We start from the raw sequence: 22368 nt of genomic DNA, 5'->3' as shown, positions 1-22368 counted from the left end.
CATCCCAATTTAGTCGTTATGCCAATTCCCCCCTCCCATTCCTGGTCGTTGCACGCATGTGCCCCCCACTGGTCGGTATTGGTAGAATCTGAAGTCTATCACATGCTTCCTCCGATACATAGGAGACAGCCAGCAGCCTCTTTTCACCTGGCAGCGAGGACTCTCATTGGGTTAGTGTAACGCGTGGGAGGGCACACTACCTCACCCAGATCCCTTCCTCGCTGTGCCGGCGCCCTGACCTACCTGAGTCACTGTTTACAACAACCAGATTACCACCCACCGGCTTCCCTCCCGCTGACACCGCCAATTGTGTCAGTATGACAGCCGCCCAAGCCGGATTTGATACCAGTGTCTCTGCGGTGGTACAGACGCTTAGTCCGCTGCACTACCCGGCCGCCTCCAAGTTGTGTACTTCTCAGGGGAGATTAAAAAAAAAGGCCTTAAAGGAAAACTCCAACATTTTGGGAAATTAGCTTATTTAACATCTTCCCTGGAGTTAGACAAGAAGATGCATACCTTTTTTTGTCTCTGTGCGTGCATTTAGCTTAGGGAACAGTCGCTCTGTTAGCATAGCTTAGCTTCATCACTGGAAGTGGGGGAGGGTTTGAGCCTGACGTTCCCTACAGTCACGAAATACACTCCAAAACGTTCCTGTAAACATGTTGTGACCTATGTATTTACCACGTGGAGAAATTAAATTTAATTTGACAATTATGTTTTCTAAGCAGATATACTCTGAACAATTTTTTGCCGAACGACTCCTCTCTGAGCGCAGTCAGTGATTTCTGTGAAGCCGTGTTTGTTTACATTCTCATTCAAAGGATCCGAACCGATTGAAGTTTATGGACACCATGACTTAAAATCCTCTTACCTTGACGATTAAAAGCCTCCCCAATTTAGAAAACAGTAATCCAATGGCTGGTATTGATATACTACTAACTACTGCACGCTAACGGAGCTAACCGGACACTCAAGCAGATAACGAGAGCAATGACTTCCTTAACTTTAGGTTAGTTGTAACGTTAGTTTAGGTTCGTGTTAACGTTAGATAATGTACGAAATAAACGTATTCCGCTGCTATAGACATCGCTCTTTTATTTTGAAACCCCCCAGAAAGGAAGTCATTGCTCTCGTTATCTGCTTGAGTGTCCGGTTAGCTCCGTTAGCGTGCAGTAGTTAGTAGTATATCAATACCAGCCATTGGATTACTGTTTTCTAAATTGGGGAGGCTTTTAATCGTCAAGGTAAGAGGATTTTAAGTCATGGTGTCCATAAACTTCAATCGGTTCGGATCCTTTGAATGAATGAGAATGTAAACAAACACGGCTTCACATAGAAATCACTGACTGCGCTCAGAGGAGTCGTTCGGCAAAAAATAGTTCAGAGTATATCTGCTTAGAAAACATAAATTGTCGAATTCAATTATTTTTAATTTCTCCACGTGGTAAATACATAGGTCACAACATGTTTACAGGAACGTTTTGGAGTTGTATTTGGAGTGTATTTCGTGACTGTAGGGCACTGTAGGGAAGGTCGGGCTCAAACCCTCCCCCACTTCCAGTGATGAAGCTAAGCTACGCTAACAGAGCGACTGTTCCCTAAGCTAAATGCACGCACAGAGACAAAAAAGGTATGCATCTTCTTGTCTAACTCCAGGGAAGATGTTAAATAAGCTAATTTCCCAAAATGTTGGAGTTTTCCTTTAAGGATAAAATAATTCAGGAGTACAGGTGTAAAACAAACATCTGTTTTTCCCTTTAAAAAAAAAAAAAAAAAAAAGTATATATATATATATATCTCATGCTTAACATATTAAAGGATAGGAAAAAATAAGCATGTGCTTCAGCCTATTCCTTTTTTTCTGTCATTTTTTTTTGGATTTTGTGTGTGAGCTTGCCTTGAATATGTACATTTGTGATTTTCTATTATTATAATTTTTTTTGCAAGTCCACACGGGTGCGTTTGATTTGTCTGTAAACAAGACCGTAAAAAATTAACTTCATTCATTACCATCATGCACTTGTCCTAATATACTAACCCACACTATAGCACTCAACACTTTGATGAACATGGTTACTCAGCTGATAGTTGTGCCCTTCCTGCTGTCTTGTTTGAAACAGTCTGTACACAGTAGGCTATGTGTGCTGGCAGAGTTAGTCTCCAGTCACGAGTAATGGTGCACATGTGCAGTGGTTTGTCCACCAAAAAAGCACCAAAAGATAGAAAAGAAACTAGCAGAGCCAGAACTATTCAACTTCCCTAGAGCCACAGCCAGCAGAGAAGCCCGTTTACTTTCGCTTTCAAACCAGCTGCAGCCTGAGCACTGGAGAGTGAGGGGCTGTAACACTAAAGATGGCAGCAATGACAAAGAATTGCTGCAAAATAAAAACATACATCTGTTGTTTCAAATTATTATTATCATATCATATCATTTTTGGCCATATCGCCCAGCCCTAATGTAAATGTAATGTAGATAGAGGCAAGACTGCTGCTTTTTGATAAGTTAATATTCTATAAAGAAGATAATTCTAGAATAAACTCTCTTTTCATGCCAGTAATTGTTTAGTCACAGCTGGTGTGCCAGTTACCATTGGTAACTTTTCACTAGGAATAAAACTTTTTTTTTGTATTTGTATAACAGAGCACCTTTCTGTACCCGACTTAAAATGGACACAATTGTATCATAACTTAAAAAAAAAGTAATTTTGCACATAATGTAAATTAAGTTAAAAAATGCAACAAGATTGAAGAATGATTCCATTGTACTGCATCTTTAACCGTCCTGGGGCAAAGGGAGAACTTGTGAATTTAACACCTAAATCAACCCAAAATCCAGCAATTCTTCTATTTGGTCGTTGTATTGACCATTTGACTTAGACCACTTCACAACACAACAAAAGCACAAAGATGAGTTCAGAAACAAATGTGCAATTAAAAGTTTTATTATGTTAAAAATGGAAGAAATAAAAACGAGGCAGAAAGTCTTGAGCGTTAAAGAGAAATAGAAGTTAATATAAAGCAAATACACCACCCCCCATTGGGAAAGCAAAAACAAAAAACCAGTAACTATATACAAAAAAAAGTCCATCGTCTGATGTGTTGGTCAGTCGAAGCGCTTTGAGAAGTTTGGTGAATGGGGCACCGTTAGGACAGTGTCGCTCTTCTTCACCTCAACACGCTTATAGCGCCTGATGGGCTGTGCCTTGTGTACCTGAGGGAGGGGAGGGGCATTTAGTACAGTAGAACACAGGCAATGTTTCTTTAGTCGTGCCCTCCTTCACTCTCCCTCGGTGCAGAGAAATATATAAACTAGAAAGCAGAGGGAACCGTCCAATTGGTGATGCCAAATCTGGGGCTGCTCCATGGTCAATTATCGAGGCTCTGAATTTATGGAGGCCATAAAATGTTTGTCTGACCAGTTACCCTTCTACCATAGTTTGAACCAAAAATTAACAGCATTTGGGTGTAAGGTCGCACAACCACATGAAGTCAGATAGTTATAATGTTATAATGGTGCAGCCTGGTTATAATTAGGGATGCCCCGATCACGTTTTTTGCCACCGATACCGGTCGATACCGATCGTTTTATAAAAAAAAATTTAAATATATATTATTATTCTTTTTTATAAAATATATATTATATAATTATACTTGTATTATCTGCGAGACATCGCCACCACGCAACAAGTCAAAACGCTCGCTATCTGCAAACAGCTCCACTGTCTGTGTGTATACTCTGCTTTGGTCAAATCACATTCAGCATGCCCTCAGCGTCCCCAGTCAGAGCGATAGTTCAACTTAACAGGGTGAAGCATTAGGCTATATCAGTTTCCTTTTTTTCCTCCCTCAATAATATTATGTTATTTATGTACGTTATCATTATGTAAACAAATGCACATATGGTTTGCTGCAACGTTTCTGAATGAATTGAAGCATTAATAAATAAGCAGAGAATTAGATGTCCATAACATAATTAGCATAGCCTAAATAATATTTATTAACAGGCTGAAAGTTATGGACATCCAACTTGTTTGCCTATAGGCTAAACACTAACAGTGCGTAAAATATAGGCAACATTGGCTATAGCCCTTCTAAAACAATTGAATATAGGCTAAACTTCGTTTTAACTTCAGTTCTTGAATTCACATTTCTTTAGTTTGCAATAATGCAACAGCAACAATTAGAAATATATAAATAATAATATAACGGGCTGCCTATATAACACATTAACTGCCACAGAGTTTGCCCCTCTCATACCACTCTCTGCCACCACTCTAAGCCTATGTAGATGTTTACCTTCTTTGCAGGGCTATAACTTTTTAAATTGTATTGCTAAATTGACATTACTATGGCCCATTCAACATCGATTATACTTTTTCATTCATAGATTGATACGAAAATATAGTCTAGAAAATATCGTCTAGAATATAAATATGTTTTTATCGTTTTCTGCAGTAATTCCTAGAACGCTAGTTATAGGCCTAAACGCATTATAGATTGTCGTGATTTATTCGTGATACACCCTATATTAAAAAAATCCAAATGAATACGATCCTAAACGTTATGACTCATCATGCACGGATGAACGGGGGGGGGGGGGGGGGGGGGTTATAATTCCGTGAGTCAGTAAATGCTTTATGTAGTATGGGTGATATATTGATCAGAGCCGTTTGCATTAATAATAAACAATCATGCTGAAAATGACATCAGCGTCCTCTTACCCTTCGCCGATGAGATCCCACTTATTTGACGTGGATCGACTAGATCCATTTCCGGTTTGTATAATAATAAACGCCCCAAATCATATCGATTATTCAGTTATGGCAGCGATCCATATACACTAGGGATGTCCGATATTATCGGCCTACTGATATTGGCATTAAAATGTGATATCGGAAAATATCGGTATCGGTTATTTATATTTATACAAAAAAAAAAAAAAAAATTCTATAACCTTTATTTACCCAGGGAAGCAAGTAAGAACAAATTCTGATTTTATTTATTGTCAAAAGTATGCATAATGTTGTGTTAATTCCACAACAAGAGATATGTGATGTTAATTAGCTGAAATTATTCCATTTGGGGGGGGGGGGGGGGAACCCTGCATACATCGGTATCGGAAATTAAGAGTTGGACAATATCGGTATCGGTAAAAAAGCCAATATCGAGCATCCCTAATATACATGGATGCGTGTCTAGAGTCCCGCAACAATATGAGAGTGCCGGACGCATTTCACAGATGCATGGAGATCACCAGAGATCCATTTCCGGTTGTAACTCGCCCGATCATCCACCAGGTGGCAGTATTGAAGCGTTGCAGAGTTGTGCAGGCTCCCACTGTATCAGCCGAGGCTGGGTGAGGGAATTATGAATACCATGGTGAAAAAAATTAATCTCAATAACGTCGTACGCCGTGGAATTCACATGACCTTGAAACCCGTCGTACAACGTGATTGGCGGTCAATGTGTTAATAGGCTAAACAGTGAAAAAGGCAATATGCCTGGGGCTATAGGCTTCTAAGGTCACTTTCACACAGGGGCTGTTTGGTCCGGACTATCGGACCAGAATTCGATAGTCCGGCTTTTCGGGTTTGTGTGAATGCGCGTCGAACTCGGTCCGCGGACCAAACCCACAAACTCTGGTCCGACCAAAAACATAGGTCTCGGTTCGCTTCATCGGACCAAACGCGGACCAAATATAGGAAGTGCTTATTATTACCACTGCGCGCGACATTCACTGCAAAACAAGCACACTGCATCTATCCCTCTATCTATATATCTAACTGTGCACGGCTTATTATTAATACCGTGGCGCGCGGCATTACAAGCACACTGTGTAAACATGTCTCGTGGACAGACTTGGGTGATCCGCTGATCTGGAGTCAGACATGGCTCGCAGTCCACACACACATTTGCCACGCCTCTGCTACTATCACGACTGCTCACGGCTACGCAGTTTGTGTATTTCCGCATTTCACTTTCTGAAGGGGAGGGATTTCCACTCTCCATTGTGTCCAATAGACCAGGGGTTCCCAAACTTTTCAGACCGGGACCCAGAAAATAAGGCGTCAGAGAGCTGCGGCCCAATGCACATCGTCAGGTTTTTTTTTTTTTTTTTTTTGCCAGGCGACGATTTTTTAAGCCAAATATCATTTCATTCCTATTAAGTTAGTTCAAGTTAGTTATTCATTTATATGTGCTATTTATGAGAGGGCTAACTTGTTGCAAAATAATGATAATAGCCTCATTAAAATACTATTGTTGCTTCGGTTGTTTTCAGCGTTTTATGTGCATAATCTGTTAGTTTGAAATGTTCGTTGAAATAAGTAGATTTTTCATTTGTTTATTTATTAAGTTAATATAAAACCATATAGTCACATTTTAGAATACAATAGAATATAATTTTAGAATACAACTAGAAACACTGTCCTGGCCTGCTTCTAAGTTCAGTGGCCTGACAACTTTTTTTTTTTTTTTTTTGGGAAATCATCTCGCGGCCCTCCCGTGGCTGCTCGCGGCCCACCTTTGGGTCGCGACCCCGACTTTGGGAACCACTGCAATAGACGAGTGCCCTTTTCGACCGCGTGACATTCAGAAAGTTCGGTGCGCTTGACAAATTGCTACGTGAACGCAGACGAACCAAATGAAGAATGCAACAATGTTGCAACTTCACCACCAGAACCGCACAGAGTCCACCAAAACTATATGTGAAAGCGACCTAAAACAAGGTCCGAAAGACTTTAGCCTAAAGACGCTTAGGCTAAATGCCTATCGCGTGTTATTAAGCATCGTTGGCAATAAAGGAGAATCTCTGCCTTTTCTGATGTAATTCTGTTCGCGTGTTCATCCACGATGTTGGATGCAGCGCTGAACAAGTGCTCACTATCCACACTTGTGCATGGGCGCAGAGAGGTAGGCTCTTGCCACAGTGTCCTACGTTTTCAACTACACTTAATGGCTGGTCGTCGAGCCCTATGAATTCCATTACTTTGCGTGTGATCGCCTTAGCCTTCTGACTACCACCGATATACGCACATGTGCTCTCTAACGTGGTTTGCATTAGGGGCCGCTTTGTTTCCTCAGACTTTTCTCTTTTACTCGCCGCCTCGGTTAGCTTAATGAACTCTCCATGCTCCGCTGCGTGATGAGACTTCAAATGTATTAAATTCATTGTGTTGAAACTCTTGTCATCGTTTCCCCCATGAGGTATTTTATTCTGGCATATGTTGCAGATGGCATTTGTTACATCTGTCAGACATCTTGAAATAGTTCCACACCACCGACATGTTCTAGGCAAGGCTGTCCCAGACAAGGATTTGGATGGTCGACTAGGATTGGCCAAAATGTGCCGTTAGTCGACTATTGGTCGACTTAAAAAAAAGAACATTTAAAATCTTTATTTATTTATTTATTTTTTATCATTCCATTTGGGCTGTGTGGGGTGCTTAATGTCTAAAGGAGTCGACTGAAGGCTTCTTGTCCTCTGCAAAAGCATGCAATTGGTAGGCAGTTAGCCTCTGGTATGCGTGCCATTAGCGTTAGCCACGCTTCTAGGCCTCTTTTCTTTTGTAATTTTTTTTTATTATATTAGACTAAGAGGTTGGCCAGTCGAATACGGCTCCTTTTGACCAATTAGTAGACTAATCGATTAATAGGGGTCAGCCCTAGTTCTAGGTTAGTTAGAATGCATTTGTTGACATGGGCTCTGTGAGGGGGAGGAGGGGCAAGACGTGCAGCAGCAGCTGTCTGGCTGTGAGAGAAGAGCGAGTGAGAACTCCGCTGAGAATTGGATCATGTTTTTCACGCGTGTCATCGATCGGTTTTCACGATCGGCGAAAATAAAGCATTATCGGAATTCACCGATCTCATAGTTATACTGAATATCGGCCGATAGCGATCGCTGGCCGATCGGGGCATCCCTAGTTATAATGTACCTGCTCATGGCTAGGGATGCCCCCGGAAACCCAGTTATAAATTAGAAAAAAACTGAGTATTGATAAGCTCAGACGTTATCGGTTCCATCGGTACTCAAGAAATTATGGAGTTTTTTTTCAGAAGTCTGGGTGCATTTGACTAAAGTTGATGCCGACAACGCTCATTGCCACAAGTGCAACAAAACATTTGCCAGTTTGTCAAAACATCTGTTGTCGAAACATTAATCTGCAGAAATGCACCGTTTGACTGCTTTGCTCGCACTGTTCCATCTCCATCCACTACAGGTAAGAATTGTATGTTGTATTTATGCTTTATATTAGGGGTAGAGTATAAATTTGCGCTACTGTATGGATTTTGACTATACCTTGTGACCGGTAGACTAGAGCAGCTAGTCACAGCAGTAGCAATGACGTTACATGACGATTCACCAAACGTTTGCAGTGGTCGTTGCATAGTTTAATTGTACCGAGTTTTTCTCCACTTGGCATTTCAATTTGGCTAAGGAGGCTGAGAGGAGACTTGCTTTAGCGCAGCAACTGGCTAAGCTAAGCTAACGTGACTCTACAGCACCAGTTCTATTAGTGAGGAAAGGGGGGGGTTATATTGATGAGGCTTGACAAACTTCACATTTATTCGCCATTAGTTTCTTTATATCGCTTTATCCATCAGGCTCCCGTTTCAAGCTGTGTTGACAATAATGACATCCTGGTGTGACATCAACTACGGCAACTTAAAATTTACATCACGCTCTCTACGTTGTCAAACATGTACACTAAAGTTAAGTTATGTTGGAGTTTTATTGTGTTCGAGTTGTGAGTTTGATAAAATATACCGCGATATATACAGTTACCGTCCATGCTTCAAATTATACTGTGATATAAATTTGAGACCATACCGTCCAGCCCTACTTGATGTAAATAATCATTCAGGAATCGGGACAGGACGAGTAAGTTGAGATCTTTATTCAGTGTTGGCATAACGTGTGGTTCTAGCGTACGCCAGTAGCCAACTGACCATCAGGACCCCGTGTGGGTAACCAAATCGAGGTGCGCCTTGCGCGCCCGTCATAAGTTAACATATTCAAGGCATGAATATTACATCCCCCTTCTTTTAAAGAAAACTTTAAAGCTACCAACAACAGACTGCAAGTAAAAAAATATGCATTACTCTGTAAGCCATATTCTTTGAAAACATTAACCAGGTGCGTTAACAATATATCAGGTAAGTATTAATATTAGGGGTGGGACGGTTCACAAAATGGACGGTTCGGTTCGTATCACGGTTTTGGGGTCACGGTTTTTGGTTCGGTTCGATATACGTAAATTTTTTATCTAAACATGCTTCTCATTTATATATATATAAAAAAAAAAGTTTACAGTGTTTACAGCCTTAAATAATGTTTGGCACACAAAGACCGAACTGACTGAAAAATATAGGCTACATTTGTCAAAGTATTAACTTAGTGCAAACATATTTATGCTCAGCCAGCACTAGACTTTCCTTTCTTTAACACTTTGAGCGCCACTCACGGCTTTTCTCGGGTTTACGACCCGACCGTTGAATGCCACGTCACGGCTATTCTGTTTTTTTTTTTTTAATTAGCGATCTGAAATCATATTGCATCACGCAAGCCTACCGTTGGAGATCCAGGGACCGCCGGCGATCAGATGTGAAAAAAGCGCCCCCTATCGTCTTCCAGATGGTAAATCACCCTTTTGGAATGGACTCAATGAAAGTGGGAGAACGGATTTCTGACTCCACATTTTACTTCTCACTGATGCAGCCGGGGTCTACCAGAGTTCATTCTGGAGCCTCTGAGCCACGGCGAATATGGGTTATACTGTACACACGATGGATCAATACATTTATCGATTTTTTCGAATGGCGATCGGAAATTGGAATAAACCATTTGGATACCATCTGACCTCAGGTAAGGATAATCAGACTCGTTTTCACAGAGATATAAGCGTTTGTGATATAGCCGTTTTGACTGTAAAAGCGATCAGGAAATGAGAGCAGCTATTATCAGCGTGCGGCACGAACGTGCGTGCACACATATACCATCGATCATCTAGCGTTTATTTGAAAAAGATTCATAAATAGGCCGACAAATGACAACGTTCTGGAATATTCCAGTAAAGGCGATTATCATAGGCATGGGTTGTTTTTCCCCGGAAAACGCGCGATTTTCAAAATGCTATCAAACGGAAATGAAGCGATAATACAATCTGCATTGCCAATGTTGACTGGGAAATGAGTCTTTAATAAGACGGGCAGATTAAACACCATAATTTAAAACATAGATTAGGCGATATTAACATTAATTTACATTGGGAGTGGATGGTGGCATCAAGGGGGTAAAAAGGAAAACCTGGCGTGGCACACATCAAACTAACACTGTAATGTTTAAAAACACTGCTCTGTTCATTCTATTTTAAAAATACGTACATTATCCGTCTACATTTATTTAGACTTAACATTATTTAAATATTGAGTGCAATTGCCGATCCCGATCTTCGGAAAATCACGTGATCGGATCGGGACATCCCTAGTTATAATGTACCTGCTCATGGTGCAGCCCGGTTATAATGTACCTGCTCATGACGCAGCCTGGTTCTCTCCACCTCCTCCTCGCGGTCCTGCTGGTGCTGCTGGTCCTCCTGGATCTGCGCCCGGAGGGCCTGTGTCTCACTCACAGCCTTGTCATACTCCTCGCGCTCTTTGGCGCGGCGCTCCGTGGACAGCTGGAAGGCCTCTGGAACTATGGAATGGTTAATGGCTTCTACAGAGTGCAGTGATAGGAAGGGTGGTGAAGAGGCAGGGAGCACGAAGAGGTGAGGATGGAATGAGGAAGAGAAGGGTGGTGGTGGCAGTGCAGGAGAAGAAGCAAAACCCGGTTAGAGCAGGCAGAAGCCGTAGCACCAGAAGCCTGAGGTGTTTGTATGCAGCAATTTTTAAGCACTGTATGCCCCTATATTGAAACACTTTGAAGGTAAAACTAAGGACTAAGTTTTGTTTAGTTAGAATTATATAAAACAAACTTGATGCACTATGATCAAGTTGTCAAGCAATTACTTTCCAACACTGGCCACCACTGAGCGATCAGACAAACGCATGTGAGATTGTGCATTATACCCATATATCACAGGATACGATGATCATATGATGAGGCATGATATGAAAGTACAGGCTCATACTAGGCCGTACAGTGAAGGCTGAAAAGTGGCTAGAAAACTATTCTCATTCCCACCTCGGCGGATTACACAATTTTCACTCTGGGCTAAAGATCTATTGGTGTAGATTTAGGAATAAAAAGTTCTCCATTTACAATACTGCCCCATTGAGCAATAATACATTTCAAAGTCGGGACTAGATATTTCCTCGCGACCGGATACTTGGTCACCACAGAGTTTATTTGACGTAATTGGTGCGAGTTTGGTCACGTATCTTGCGCTCGACCAATAGCAGCGCTCTTTGTTACAAGGATACGGCCATCGGGTGACAACAAACAACATTATGGACGAAAACACCTTCTAAATCTCACTGCCATTCAGAAAGATTTTACACAGACACGGTGGGAAAGATATAGAAACCTTGTTGAACTGTGGCTTAACCTACCAGGCCAGAATCATACCATTGCGGAGACATAAACATTGTTTAGAGATCGATTTGTGTCATAAATGTCATGATATATCTGTATATCATGATGAATTGAAAATGGGGGACCGTGATGTAAATAAGACGAAAGTCTCTCTGGTCTGCATCCCCTTAACAATTGAGGGCCCTTTCTCACTCACGTTTGGAGATCGAATCACTGCTCCTGAGAAGGGGGGGGGGTGTTCTCACTCACCCCTTTTGCGATGCAAAACGGCGCCGATTCGTTTCACCCCCCGCTGAACGGGATCAGTTGGATTAGGTGGTCTCGGAATCGCGCCGTGCGGGTGCGGGGGGCGTGACACACACAACGTCGTTACTGTCATGCTTGCTTGAATTTTGGGCAGATAACACCACACACAGCAACAACTGGAGAATACGCACAAAAACGATATTTATGGGCAATTTGAGAGTTCAGACCTCACCCAAAAACAAGTGGATGAAAACATGAAGTTATTGTTATAAGGACCCCAGTCCAAGCTACAACAGTCTGCATTCCCTTAACAATTGTTTGTATTGAGCCGTATTGTACCCATATGCAATATGTTAAATAAAGTTTACATCCATTCATTCTGCTAGCATTACCGATTCGGCGATTGCATGAGCAGCTGGCTAACGTTAGCTATCAGATCCTGTTAGCTCAGCGCTCCTCTTTCAATCTTAACAAGCATTAAACAAATGGCCCAGTCATCTATTCACCGTTGTTTAATACACACGGTGTCGTCTCTAATGTTATCTAGCTACTGATGGCTCCCGATAATCATCAGTTTGGTGCTGGCTAACTAGCGTGAGCAAACGTTAGCTTCTAGCCACAATGCTATAATGTTATAATGGCATCTTCCATTCACGTTAGCATGCAGCTAACAATGTAGCTAACAAAAGTCACCGATCTTTTTTGAGACTAAACTATCGGTTAGCATTGAACAGCTAACCGAAAGCTAGCTTTGACGTTTCCTTGGCTAAAGTTGGGGCTATTCATAATCCAACAATAATGGCTGCAGACCTGCAAGCAAAGTACAGCAAGTTGGCAAAGGAGTATTCCAAGTTAAATCACAATGTCACCAGTAACGTTACAGTCTCCTATGGTCTTTCCATATACCGGTAGCTATATTGTGTTGATGTTAGTTTTGTTTCATCAACAAATGACAGGCAGAACACAGTGAATGTATCCGTTTTGTTTATTGCACGTTCTTTGCTGAAAAGAAAGTGCTACAGGCTATACTAGACTAGGCTAAGCTAACTAGCGTTAACAGTTAGCTTAGCGTTAGCCCTGGGAAACACTCAAAAGCGAACTCTACAACACCATCCATTCGTGATAAAATGGGGTGGGTTATATTGACAAGGCTTGACAACAGAGGTTCAAATATAACTTCATATTTATTGCTTATTTATTCATTTTATATCAGCATTCAGTCTCAAGCGCCATGTTAACACTTCCTGTGTTTACATTTTCGAACGTGACATCACCTACGGCAAGCATAAACGCTCAAAAGGCAAACAGTAAACAGAACCGGGAACGAAACAAGACTGCAGTGTGTACGCAAACTAGAGGGGGGCGGGGGGGGGGGTTCGTATCAGATCTCGGAACGGGCCAGAACGGAACGAAATAGAAACTAATAGGGTGAGTGAGAAAGGGCCCCCGAGTGTATTGAGCCGTACTGTACCCATTCTGCAATCTGTTAATAAAGTTTTCAATCAAAGATGTGGATACACTATTTGATGTTGTGCTGAGATACAGTTTAGCTGCGTTTGTTTACATAACTAGCATTCAATTTAGAGTTGTTCCGATACCGATACCAGTATCGGAAATGCCGCCGATACTGCCTAAAATGCTGGTATCGGTATCGGCGAGTACCCTCTAATGTTGCGCTCCGATACCATATGACGTAATTTATCAACAACACTGCGGACGTTGGGCTCTGTAGATATACCCTACTCGCTGAGTGAGCATTATAAAACAAACGTGTGCTTAATCGACCGTGAATTAAAGTGTCAATTGCCATTTGTCATTTTAACAGCAGAGCAGATACTTTCTTAAAATGCCATCGTCCCGACAGAGCGCTGTTGACAGGGAGCTCTGATGAGTTCGCTTGGTGGCTGGTGTTATTAGCATTGAACAGCTAACCGAAAGCTAGCTTTGACGTTTCCTTGGCTAAAGTTGGGGCTATTCATAATCCAACAATAATGGCTGCAGACCTGCAAGCAAAGTACAGCAAGTTGGCAAAGGAGTATTCCAAGTTAAATCACAATGTCACCAGTAACGTTACAGTCTCCTATGGTCTTTCCATATACCGGTAGCTCCTGCTAGCTAACCTAGCTCACGGTAACGTCGTCATTGCACAATTGCCCGTCGCGTACACAATTAATGACATGTTGCGGACAGCCATATCGGCGACAATGTTTAGCTTTTAGTGCCAAATGATAAGAGTCTGAGGCGGAGTCTCAAAAGAGAATGTTGAATATTTATTGTGCAAAAATCACAACAGTTCCTCTGCTACTTCAACGGAGCCTTGTAGACTGAGTAGGGTATATCTGCAGAGCCACTGGGTAGCGAGTGCAAAGCGAGTGGATCATTGGAGTAGGGTATATCTGCAGTGCTGCAGCCCCATACTCATTGATTAATGATACTAATACAAATCTATACAATCACCTGTTGAATAAATACCATTACTTTCTAGTTATTACTAAAAAACAGTATATATAAAACAGTATCTGTAAAAAAAATATATATATATATATAATTTATATATGTTTTTTTTTTGTTTTTTTTATATATGCATGCACTGGTATCGGATAAGTATCGGTATCGGCCGATACCCAAAGCTTAGGTATCGGAATCGGATCGGAAAGGAAAAAAATTGTATCGGAACATCTCTAATTCAATTACCACACAAATCGCTCTAAACAATGTTTGTATGTTTCCGCAATGGTACGATTCTGGCCTGGTAGGTTAAGCCACTGTTCAACGCAGTTTCTATATCTATCCCACAGTGTCTCCGTGTAAAATCTTGTACACATATTCTTTCTGGACGAGAGATGCATATAACATTGTTTAGAAACCTTTTTGCAAACTTTAGGTGTTTTGTCCATTTTCTTCCTTAATGTTACTCTGGATGTCATTTGTTGTCGCCCGATGGCCGTATACTCACAACAAAGAGCTGCTATTGGTCGAGCGCAAGATACACGACCGAACTCGCACCAATTACGTCAAATACAGTATCCGTTCGTGAGGAAAGATGTAGTCTCTACTTTTTATTCCTAAATCTACACCAATATATCTTTCACCCAGAGTGAAAATTTAGTAGTCCGCCAAGGTGGGAACGGGATGAAACGATACAGCCTATACCTAAGCCATCACTTTGGGCAGATACTTTTCAATCTATGACGCATGAACCATGATGACCACAATACCCATTTCAGAGCCACAGGCCTCAAGAGCTAGAGACATTTCTCTCTACTTTACCCAGAAATCAATGTACCCCCCCAAAAACCTGATTATGATCAAGTCTACTGCACAAATTACACAAAGGGGCAGTAGACTTATTTTACGAAAACTCGGGAGCAGGCGGAAGTGGCAATTTTTCTAAATTAAATACCCGGAAGACTAATTAAAATAAAATACATAATTTATTCATTCTTTGCAGACCGGTAAAACATTTTCCATGGCCAGAACAGATGGTTGGGGACCTCTGCTATAGAGCCCCCCCTCTATACTCTTGTTATGCGCAAGCTTACAGACTTGTTGAGCGCGTACTGGAGTAAATGCCCTATTCTATGCCTTTGTGATGGACACTTCAATTTTGACGAGAGAAGATAATCTCCCAATTCAGATACAATTTAACACAAATGGTTCCAAAGATATTAATGTTTCTCTGCATATTTCACAGCCAACAAAGTACTAGACCTGTTGTCTCGGAATGGATTTGGTGCCAGCTGTCATTTCTGTGAGTCTCCTCAGACACCCGAGAGAAAGTACTTAGCCACTCCCCTCCGACACAACTGTAGTTTTCACAGCGCGAAGAACATTTTGTCGTACAATAATGAACACATTTACAAGTCATTAAGTTATGCAAATAAGGAAAAGCACTCAAAATTGCCAACATAAAAATGTTGACCATTTCTGAACACTTAACATGTTTTTATTTTCTGAATAATGAGCTGCTCCGGCATAATCAGACCTAGACAGTGCTGTGTTACATATGACAGCAGTGATATGTCCCATTTACCCTCCCCGAGCAACCCTAGGATGATAAAAAGGGAGGGATTAGAGTCAGTCTCTGGTCTTAGCTTACCTAAAGTGCGGTTCTCCTTCTTGGGCTGGAAGGGCTCTTTGTGAATGACTGTGTTAGGACCAGCTTTGAACGAAGCTGCTTCCATCTGCAGTTTCTGCTCTTCCTTCCTCTAAGAGAGGAAACAGTGTATTGCTCCATGCATCAAGCAAGCTTACCTGTTAAACCCTAGCCATATTTCAGAATATTCACCTAAAAAGTACACCCAAGTAAATTAAGAATTGCTCCACAACTACAAGGTGTTAGGTCCATTTGCACGCATCTAGGGACATCTATGGACCTCAGGCAATGTATTCCCAGTATCAGATATAGCGTCCCGTTACTATGCTTTAGTAAATTGTAACGAACCAAAGAGAATGTTAGAATATAAAACACTAATGACTATAAGCTAAAAGATGCCACAAGCTCATTCAGTTACTTCTTGAGAACAAGTATAGTAAAAAGCTAAGCAAATTAACAAAGGGAAGATTATTTAGAAATGCCAAGATCTCCTCTATTCGCAACCGGATTGAGTCAACATTCTTTTCTACATTGTATTTTATGGCAATAATGTTAGTTTGTTTGACCCGTGATATATAAAAACGATATTCCAGTCAATGCTAATTAAAGTGGTTTCTTACTTTGTCGGCGGCTGGTGTGCACTGGGTAGTGTAGTTTTATGAAATGTAGACCACCATCGAAAGCCCTGGGTCTCTTATCTCTGTACTACAATGATTGCATGAGTGCTAGTTCTTCTGTCTAAATCATCCGTTTTCCAGTGCAATGCAGAGATTTTAGTTATTTCACTAATAACTTAAAATCATTGCTAAACAAACGTAGTGCTGAAAATATACACCGACTGGATATGGTTAGGGTCTTTACTATTGGCTACATTTGAAAAAGAAACATCACTTAATACGGACTATTGATCCATTTGTGCAACGTTAAGGGGTAGGCTAGTATTTCCCATACATGCAGTGAGCCAAATCTCAAATTAGCACATTCCCCAAATACACAAGGGGATAATAAAGGCAATCATTAGACTCACTACTATAGATAGTTGTTGAGAACGGCATTGAAATCATTAATGGAACCATGTGGCAGAATGGCTCATGTACAGTAATGCAATTTAAAATGTGAAGAGTATCGAGTCATTAACACTTTGGTTGCCACGGACGCTTTGTCGTTAGTTCATGCCGACCTTTGAGTGTTTGCCGTTTTTTTTTAAATTATTATTGGCGATTTGAATTCATATTTCATCAATCGAGCCTCGGGTTAGTGCTGCAGAGTCTCTCTGAGCTCAATTGGGAAGATACCGCCCCCTATCGTCTCTCCCTGTGTAACTGCACCCCATTACTTTAGATTGATGCAGGGGGAGTGGTCAGTTTCCTCATTTCACTTTTTCTGTCGAGGCATCTGAAGAGACCAAGTGATCGCCGGCCATCAGAACAGCGACGATTATGTATTTACAGTACCAACACTAATCAATAAGCGTGATCGATATTTGTAATTGCGATCAGGAATTGGAATAATCTTTTTGGATAACATCTGATCTCAGGTAAGGAATTTATTTGACCAGTTAGGAGAATCGGACCAGTTTTCATGGAGATATTTGCTTTTGCCCTATGCGTGCGTGTGTGCGAGGTGATTCCTGATGAGGAAATGAGAAGCCTCTATAGCGTGAATAAGTACACATATACTATCGATAATCTAGCGTTTATTTGTAAACGATCATAAATAGGCCGAAAAATGACAACGTTTGTGTATGCTAGAATATTCCAGTAAATGCCGTTTATCACGGAATCTATATATTTTCCTTGAAAACGAGGGATTTTCAAAATGCTATAAAACGAAAATAAACAGATAAAAAAACAATCTGTTTCGACAATGTTGACTGCAAACAAGTCATTGGAAACCCTGTTGAATGCTATGTGTCTAATCTGCCTGTCGTTTATCAATGTTAAATGGCCGGCACTGAAAGTGTTAAACAGGACCTCCATTTGTGTTAGTATAACAAGTTACATGGCAGTGTACCAGGTGACTTTTTTTTACATTAACAAATAAACTATATATTATAGCACAATAGGGCTGTGCAATATGGACAAAATCTTCTATCACGATAGGGAAATTTCACATCGAACTATATAATACTATAAAATTGGATAATACCACAGCTTGATAACTGACAACTCAGTGAAAGTAAATAAAAACACAAGGTACAACTGAAGGCAAAATATTTGGTCCTCCTCCAATGGTCCATGAAAACAGATTTAAATTTGTATTAAATAAAACACGATGCAAGTGCAGATAACACTTGGACTCTTGCGAGACATTTGTATTGCTGCACGCAGGGAGATGGAGGTTGGGAAAACTAAAGCACTGCATACCATCAGTTCCCAGCGGTCGTTCTTTATGGCGCCTCGCTGGTCGACGAGCATCCTGAAAGGCTCAGGCTTGGTGGGCTCAGTCACCTTCTTCTCAGGCAGACCAACCACCTCATGGAAGTTTGGCAGAAGCTGGGCCTTGAATTTGGGTACCTAACGACAACAAAGTCAAAATAGGTCAGGGCAGAGGTTGTGTCTATATGAAGTTCCTGCACATTTTACAATGTGAAATTCCTTCCTGTACCATTTGTAACATCAGCCTATCTCCATTGACCAGCACTGCACAGTAGGGTTGGGTACCTTTCACATTTGAACCAACCTTTTTTCTGTACTTTAGTCTCTAAAAATGTAATCTACGTACCTCAGTAAAAAAAAATCAAATAATTATCATTATTTATTTAGAACAATGTTAATCATTATTTATTTAGAATAATGTTAATATATACTGTATATAATATTGCAGCGAGCGTTGTCTGCATCTAGCTTTGTAAAGTAACACTTGCGGCCGTTTTCGGCTTGCCATTGAATGAAGTCCATATTTTTTTTATTTATTTTTTTACAGTACCGAAATGTTTGTTTGTTTTGTCCTACCTATCCTGTACCGTGCTTCCTAGGGGTGTAACGATGCATCGATTTGAATATGTTAGAATCTATTATAATCGGAAAAAATAAATTGTACGTTTTTTTTGTGTGTATTGTTTTTATTGACCTAGTGCATTCATGCCGAGTGATCAGTTCCCCCAGCCACATTTTCATGATGCATTGAATCGTTGCCTGAAGAATCGTAATCGATTCGTTGCGAGGTCGAATCGTTACACCCCTACTGCTTCCCCTATGCTTCTCAATTAAAAACCCTCTGAGGTCTGGGCTATTTTGTTTTTGTGTTTGTGTTTGTGTGCCCCCCCCCCCCCCCCCCATCAGTTGTACAAATCAGGCAGATACTTTTCAATCTATGTCAAGTTATGAATCATGCCGATAACACACTATGTATTCCTTAGATACAAGCCCACAAAGAAACTGGAATAATTTCTCTTCATATGCTTATTGACTACTTTACCCAGAAAGCAATGCAAGCCAGCAATGTTAGAGGTCAACAATTTAAAACCAAGCATGAGTCGATCAGAGCTTCCGACATGGAGGTATGGTCACTTTTCCGCCTGATGCTTACCATCTTTATGCTACGGAGATACACGTTTCTAAACATATTAAACTTTCTCTGCATATTCTCACACTGGTAACAAAGTAGCCTACTGGATCCATGGTCTCTAAATGGATTATTTGGTAGCCGTTACGTCTGCACGTCTGTCCACGACACTCAAGAGTGAAAGTACTCAGCCCCTCCCCTACGACTCAAGTGTAGTTCTTTAGACAGCAAGGGAAATTATACAGCCGGACAAGTTAATAATTAACCCATTTACAAGTCGTATTACATTTAGCAAATAAGGAAACCGATAGAACACATCTATGAAAAATTCTCAGCCGAGATGAGGCCGTTTTCACACCTTCGTCAAGGTGTAGCAACAGTTAAACAACAATCACAGAAGACAGGCAGGAAAGGTAGGAGTTAAAGAAGGTAGGAGGAGTTAAAGTGGACATTCATGAGACTCATGAGACTCAAATCAGCTCTCTGGCATCAGTTCACAACATGAATGCCAGAGTGAACATCATTGTAGAGCAGGGGTCTCAAACTCACGGCCCACGGGATGATATTTTGCGGCCCCCTACTTGACATCAAAGTTTAGTGTTAATGCGGCCCGCGCGCAACTGTTTGCCGAGTCGTTGCGCAAGAGTTGGACGTTTTATTTAATCACTTGTAGGCTACAAGTGGAAGGCAAATGCATCTTCGCCATCTCCTCTGCGAGCAGTGCTCTGCATGTCCGGCTGCACTGCCACTCTGTACTCTGCTCTGGTCCAATCACATTCAGCGTCCCGTCAGCATTTTCCCCCCCTCACCCACAGTCTGCGAATCAGATGCAGAGTAGGGCGGGTCTTAAACAGTCAGAGCAGAGTTGACAGCGCATCTACAGTAGCCTCGCTCCCAGTTTTATCTCCATGAGATAAGTAGCTATTAGCCTAGTTTCGCCAGCAGGCAGAGGCAGCCAGCAGAAAAATATGGCACGTTCAAAGATGGTCAGTAAAAGAAAAGTAGACTGCAATTCAAAGGTGAATGGACTGAAAAATATGCATCCCGAGTCCCAGGACCAACCAATGTGACTAATATGCCAAGAAACGGTAGCAATTTGAAACGCCTCTACGAAACAGTTTATTTTAATGCAACCTTTCCTCAAAATTCAGTGCCAAGAACCACAAAAATAAATGGAATGAAAATCATATCAAGCTGCAAGCAGAATTATTGTTAAATCTATGTCACAACGAGAAAAAGCAACCAAGTCCTCACTCAGTGGCAAGAAGCCATTCTCTCTCTTCAGTCCTACATTATTTTATTATGTATGCATCAGTGATGGAGACCATGTTTGAAGGCAAACAAATGCAAATCCCGCTCGCACAGCAACCAGAATGGCTGGTGATTTGATTAAACAGCTTTGTGATAGAATAAAAAAAAAATGCAGTGCATTTCCATAGCTGTGGATGAGTCCACTGAGAAGGCTATGTTCTGAAGAACCGTTCATGTTCTGAAATGTTATTGCTAAAGATTGGATCAGTTGTACTTTTTTTTTGGAATACCGGTACTTTAATCCCTTTTTTTGTGGAATATTTGATGCGGCCCAGCCTCACCCAGACTCTACCTCCAGCGGCCCCCCGGTAAATTGAGTTTGAGACCCCTGTTGTAGAGGATATACCCATGTATTAAAAAGAAAAAAAATTCAGCAAATGTCTTATGCAAATGATTCATTAGTCAATATTTCCATTGACCAATCAACGGTCTTCAGTATAGAATTGTAACTTTGCTACCTGCGCCAGAGCAGTAGCTAAAATTGGCACGTCAGTTGGCAGTGGAAAAGGATAAACAAAGCCTCTTAAGTTTCGCCGTTGCATAATATTATGACAAGAAATATTCCCTTCTGGACATTTCAGAAAAGCAAAAGGGGTGAAACAGAACACATCTCCCCCTCTACCTCTTCATTCCTCATTCCATCCAGTCTCTTCTCCTTCAGGACCCTCCTCTCTTGCTCCCTCTCTTCAAAGGAGAATGGGCAGACGGCCACCTGAGTCAGCTGAAGACGCGGCTGGAAGGGAAGGCCAAAGTGGGGCACTGGGTTGGCCTTGATGGGGGATGGCAGTTTCACCTGAGGTAAAACAAACAATAGGCTAATAAATGGATTATATTTTTTGTCCAAAAGAAAGGGCACTGGATAAGAAACAAAGCAATTACTAGATATGCTGCTCGCTGTGCCATTTATACAACATTTTTCCAAATACAAAATGTACACCCCTCAATGTCTGTCCTTACCTCTTCAACCTTGCGGTCCATGCGCACTCTGTTCTTGAGGGCAAAAGCTGGAGACTCTGGGATAGTAGCATGGATAACTTTCCTCATTGGAACACCCTGTTGACCATGACAGCAGTGAGTTAGCATGACATTTATTCATGACATTAAGTCTGCTCCAAATATAAGGAATATGACAACTGAAGAGCACACAAAAGTGGTTGCTATGGGCTGAGACCAAGACTCACCACAACTCACTCTAGGATCTTGGAGGGTATGGACTGAGACTAAGGGGCCTTTCTCACTCACCTATTGGGATCGACAGCGCCCCCGGGGACGGGGGGGGGGGGGGGGGTGTTCTCACTCAGACGGACACACCCCTTTTGGGATCGAACCGGCGCCGATGTTCTACCCCGCGCTGAACCTGGGCCGCTTGGAATAGGTGGCTTCTGATGCGGGCCAGTGGGAGCGGGGGGCGTGACACACAACGTCGTTACTGTAATGCTTTTCATGCTCGCTTGAATTTTGGGCAGATAAAACCACACAGCAACAACTGGACAATACCCACAAAAACGATATTTATGGGCAATTTGAGAGTTCAGACCGCAACCAAACAAGCATGTGGAGCCTCACATGGATGAAAACAAGCCACGTTTCAAACAGCACTTCCCTGGCTCGCATTAGGCCTGGCAATTTTGTTTGCCATGCTATGTCTATACATAGGTTTCTTGTTCAATGC

The 22368-nt window shown here is 41.5% G+C and overlaps 1 protein-coding gene across 2 annotated transcripts in view; it reads right to left on the bottom strand.

The window, feature by feature from the left end:
• Window positions 1-2926: 2926 nt before the first annotated feature.
• tpx2 (TPX2 microtubule nucleation factor) overlaps window positions 2927-22368 on the bottom strand; it is a 50372-nt gene continuing 30930 nt past the window's right edge. Inside the window, exons 12-17 of one of the 2 annotated variants that reach the window (XM_084333792.1) lie at window positions 21654-21749; window positions 21319-21489; window positions 18245-18394; window positions 15882-15990; window positions 10530-10717; window positions 2927-3211 (exon numbers count right to left, since the gene is read on the bottom strand). In XM_084333792.1, coding sequence (XP_084189918.1) covers window positions 3104-3211; window positions 10530-10717; window positions 15882-15990; window positions 18245-18394; window positions 21319-21489; window positions 21654-21749 — 822 coding nt within the window. In that variant the 3' untranslated portion in view covers window positions 2927-3103. The remainder of the gene's footprint in view (window positions 3212-10529; window positions 10718-15881; window positions 15991-18244; window positions 18395-21318; window positions 21490-21653; window positions 21750-22368) is intronic. The other variant, XM_084333793.1, reaches the window with a different exon arrangement.

This window comes from Notolepis coatsorum (genome assembly GCF_963971535.1).
Source record: "Notolepis coatsorum genome assembly, chromosome: 17".
NCBI classification, from domain to species: domain Eukaryota; kingdom Metazoa; phylum Chordata; class Actinopteri; order Aulopiformes; family Paralepididae; genus Notolepis; species Notolepis coatsorum.
This window is presented reverse-complemented; position numbering and strand designations above follow the sequence as displayed.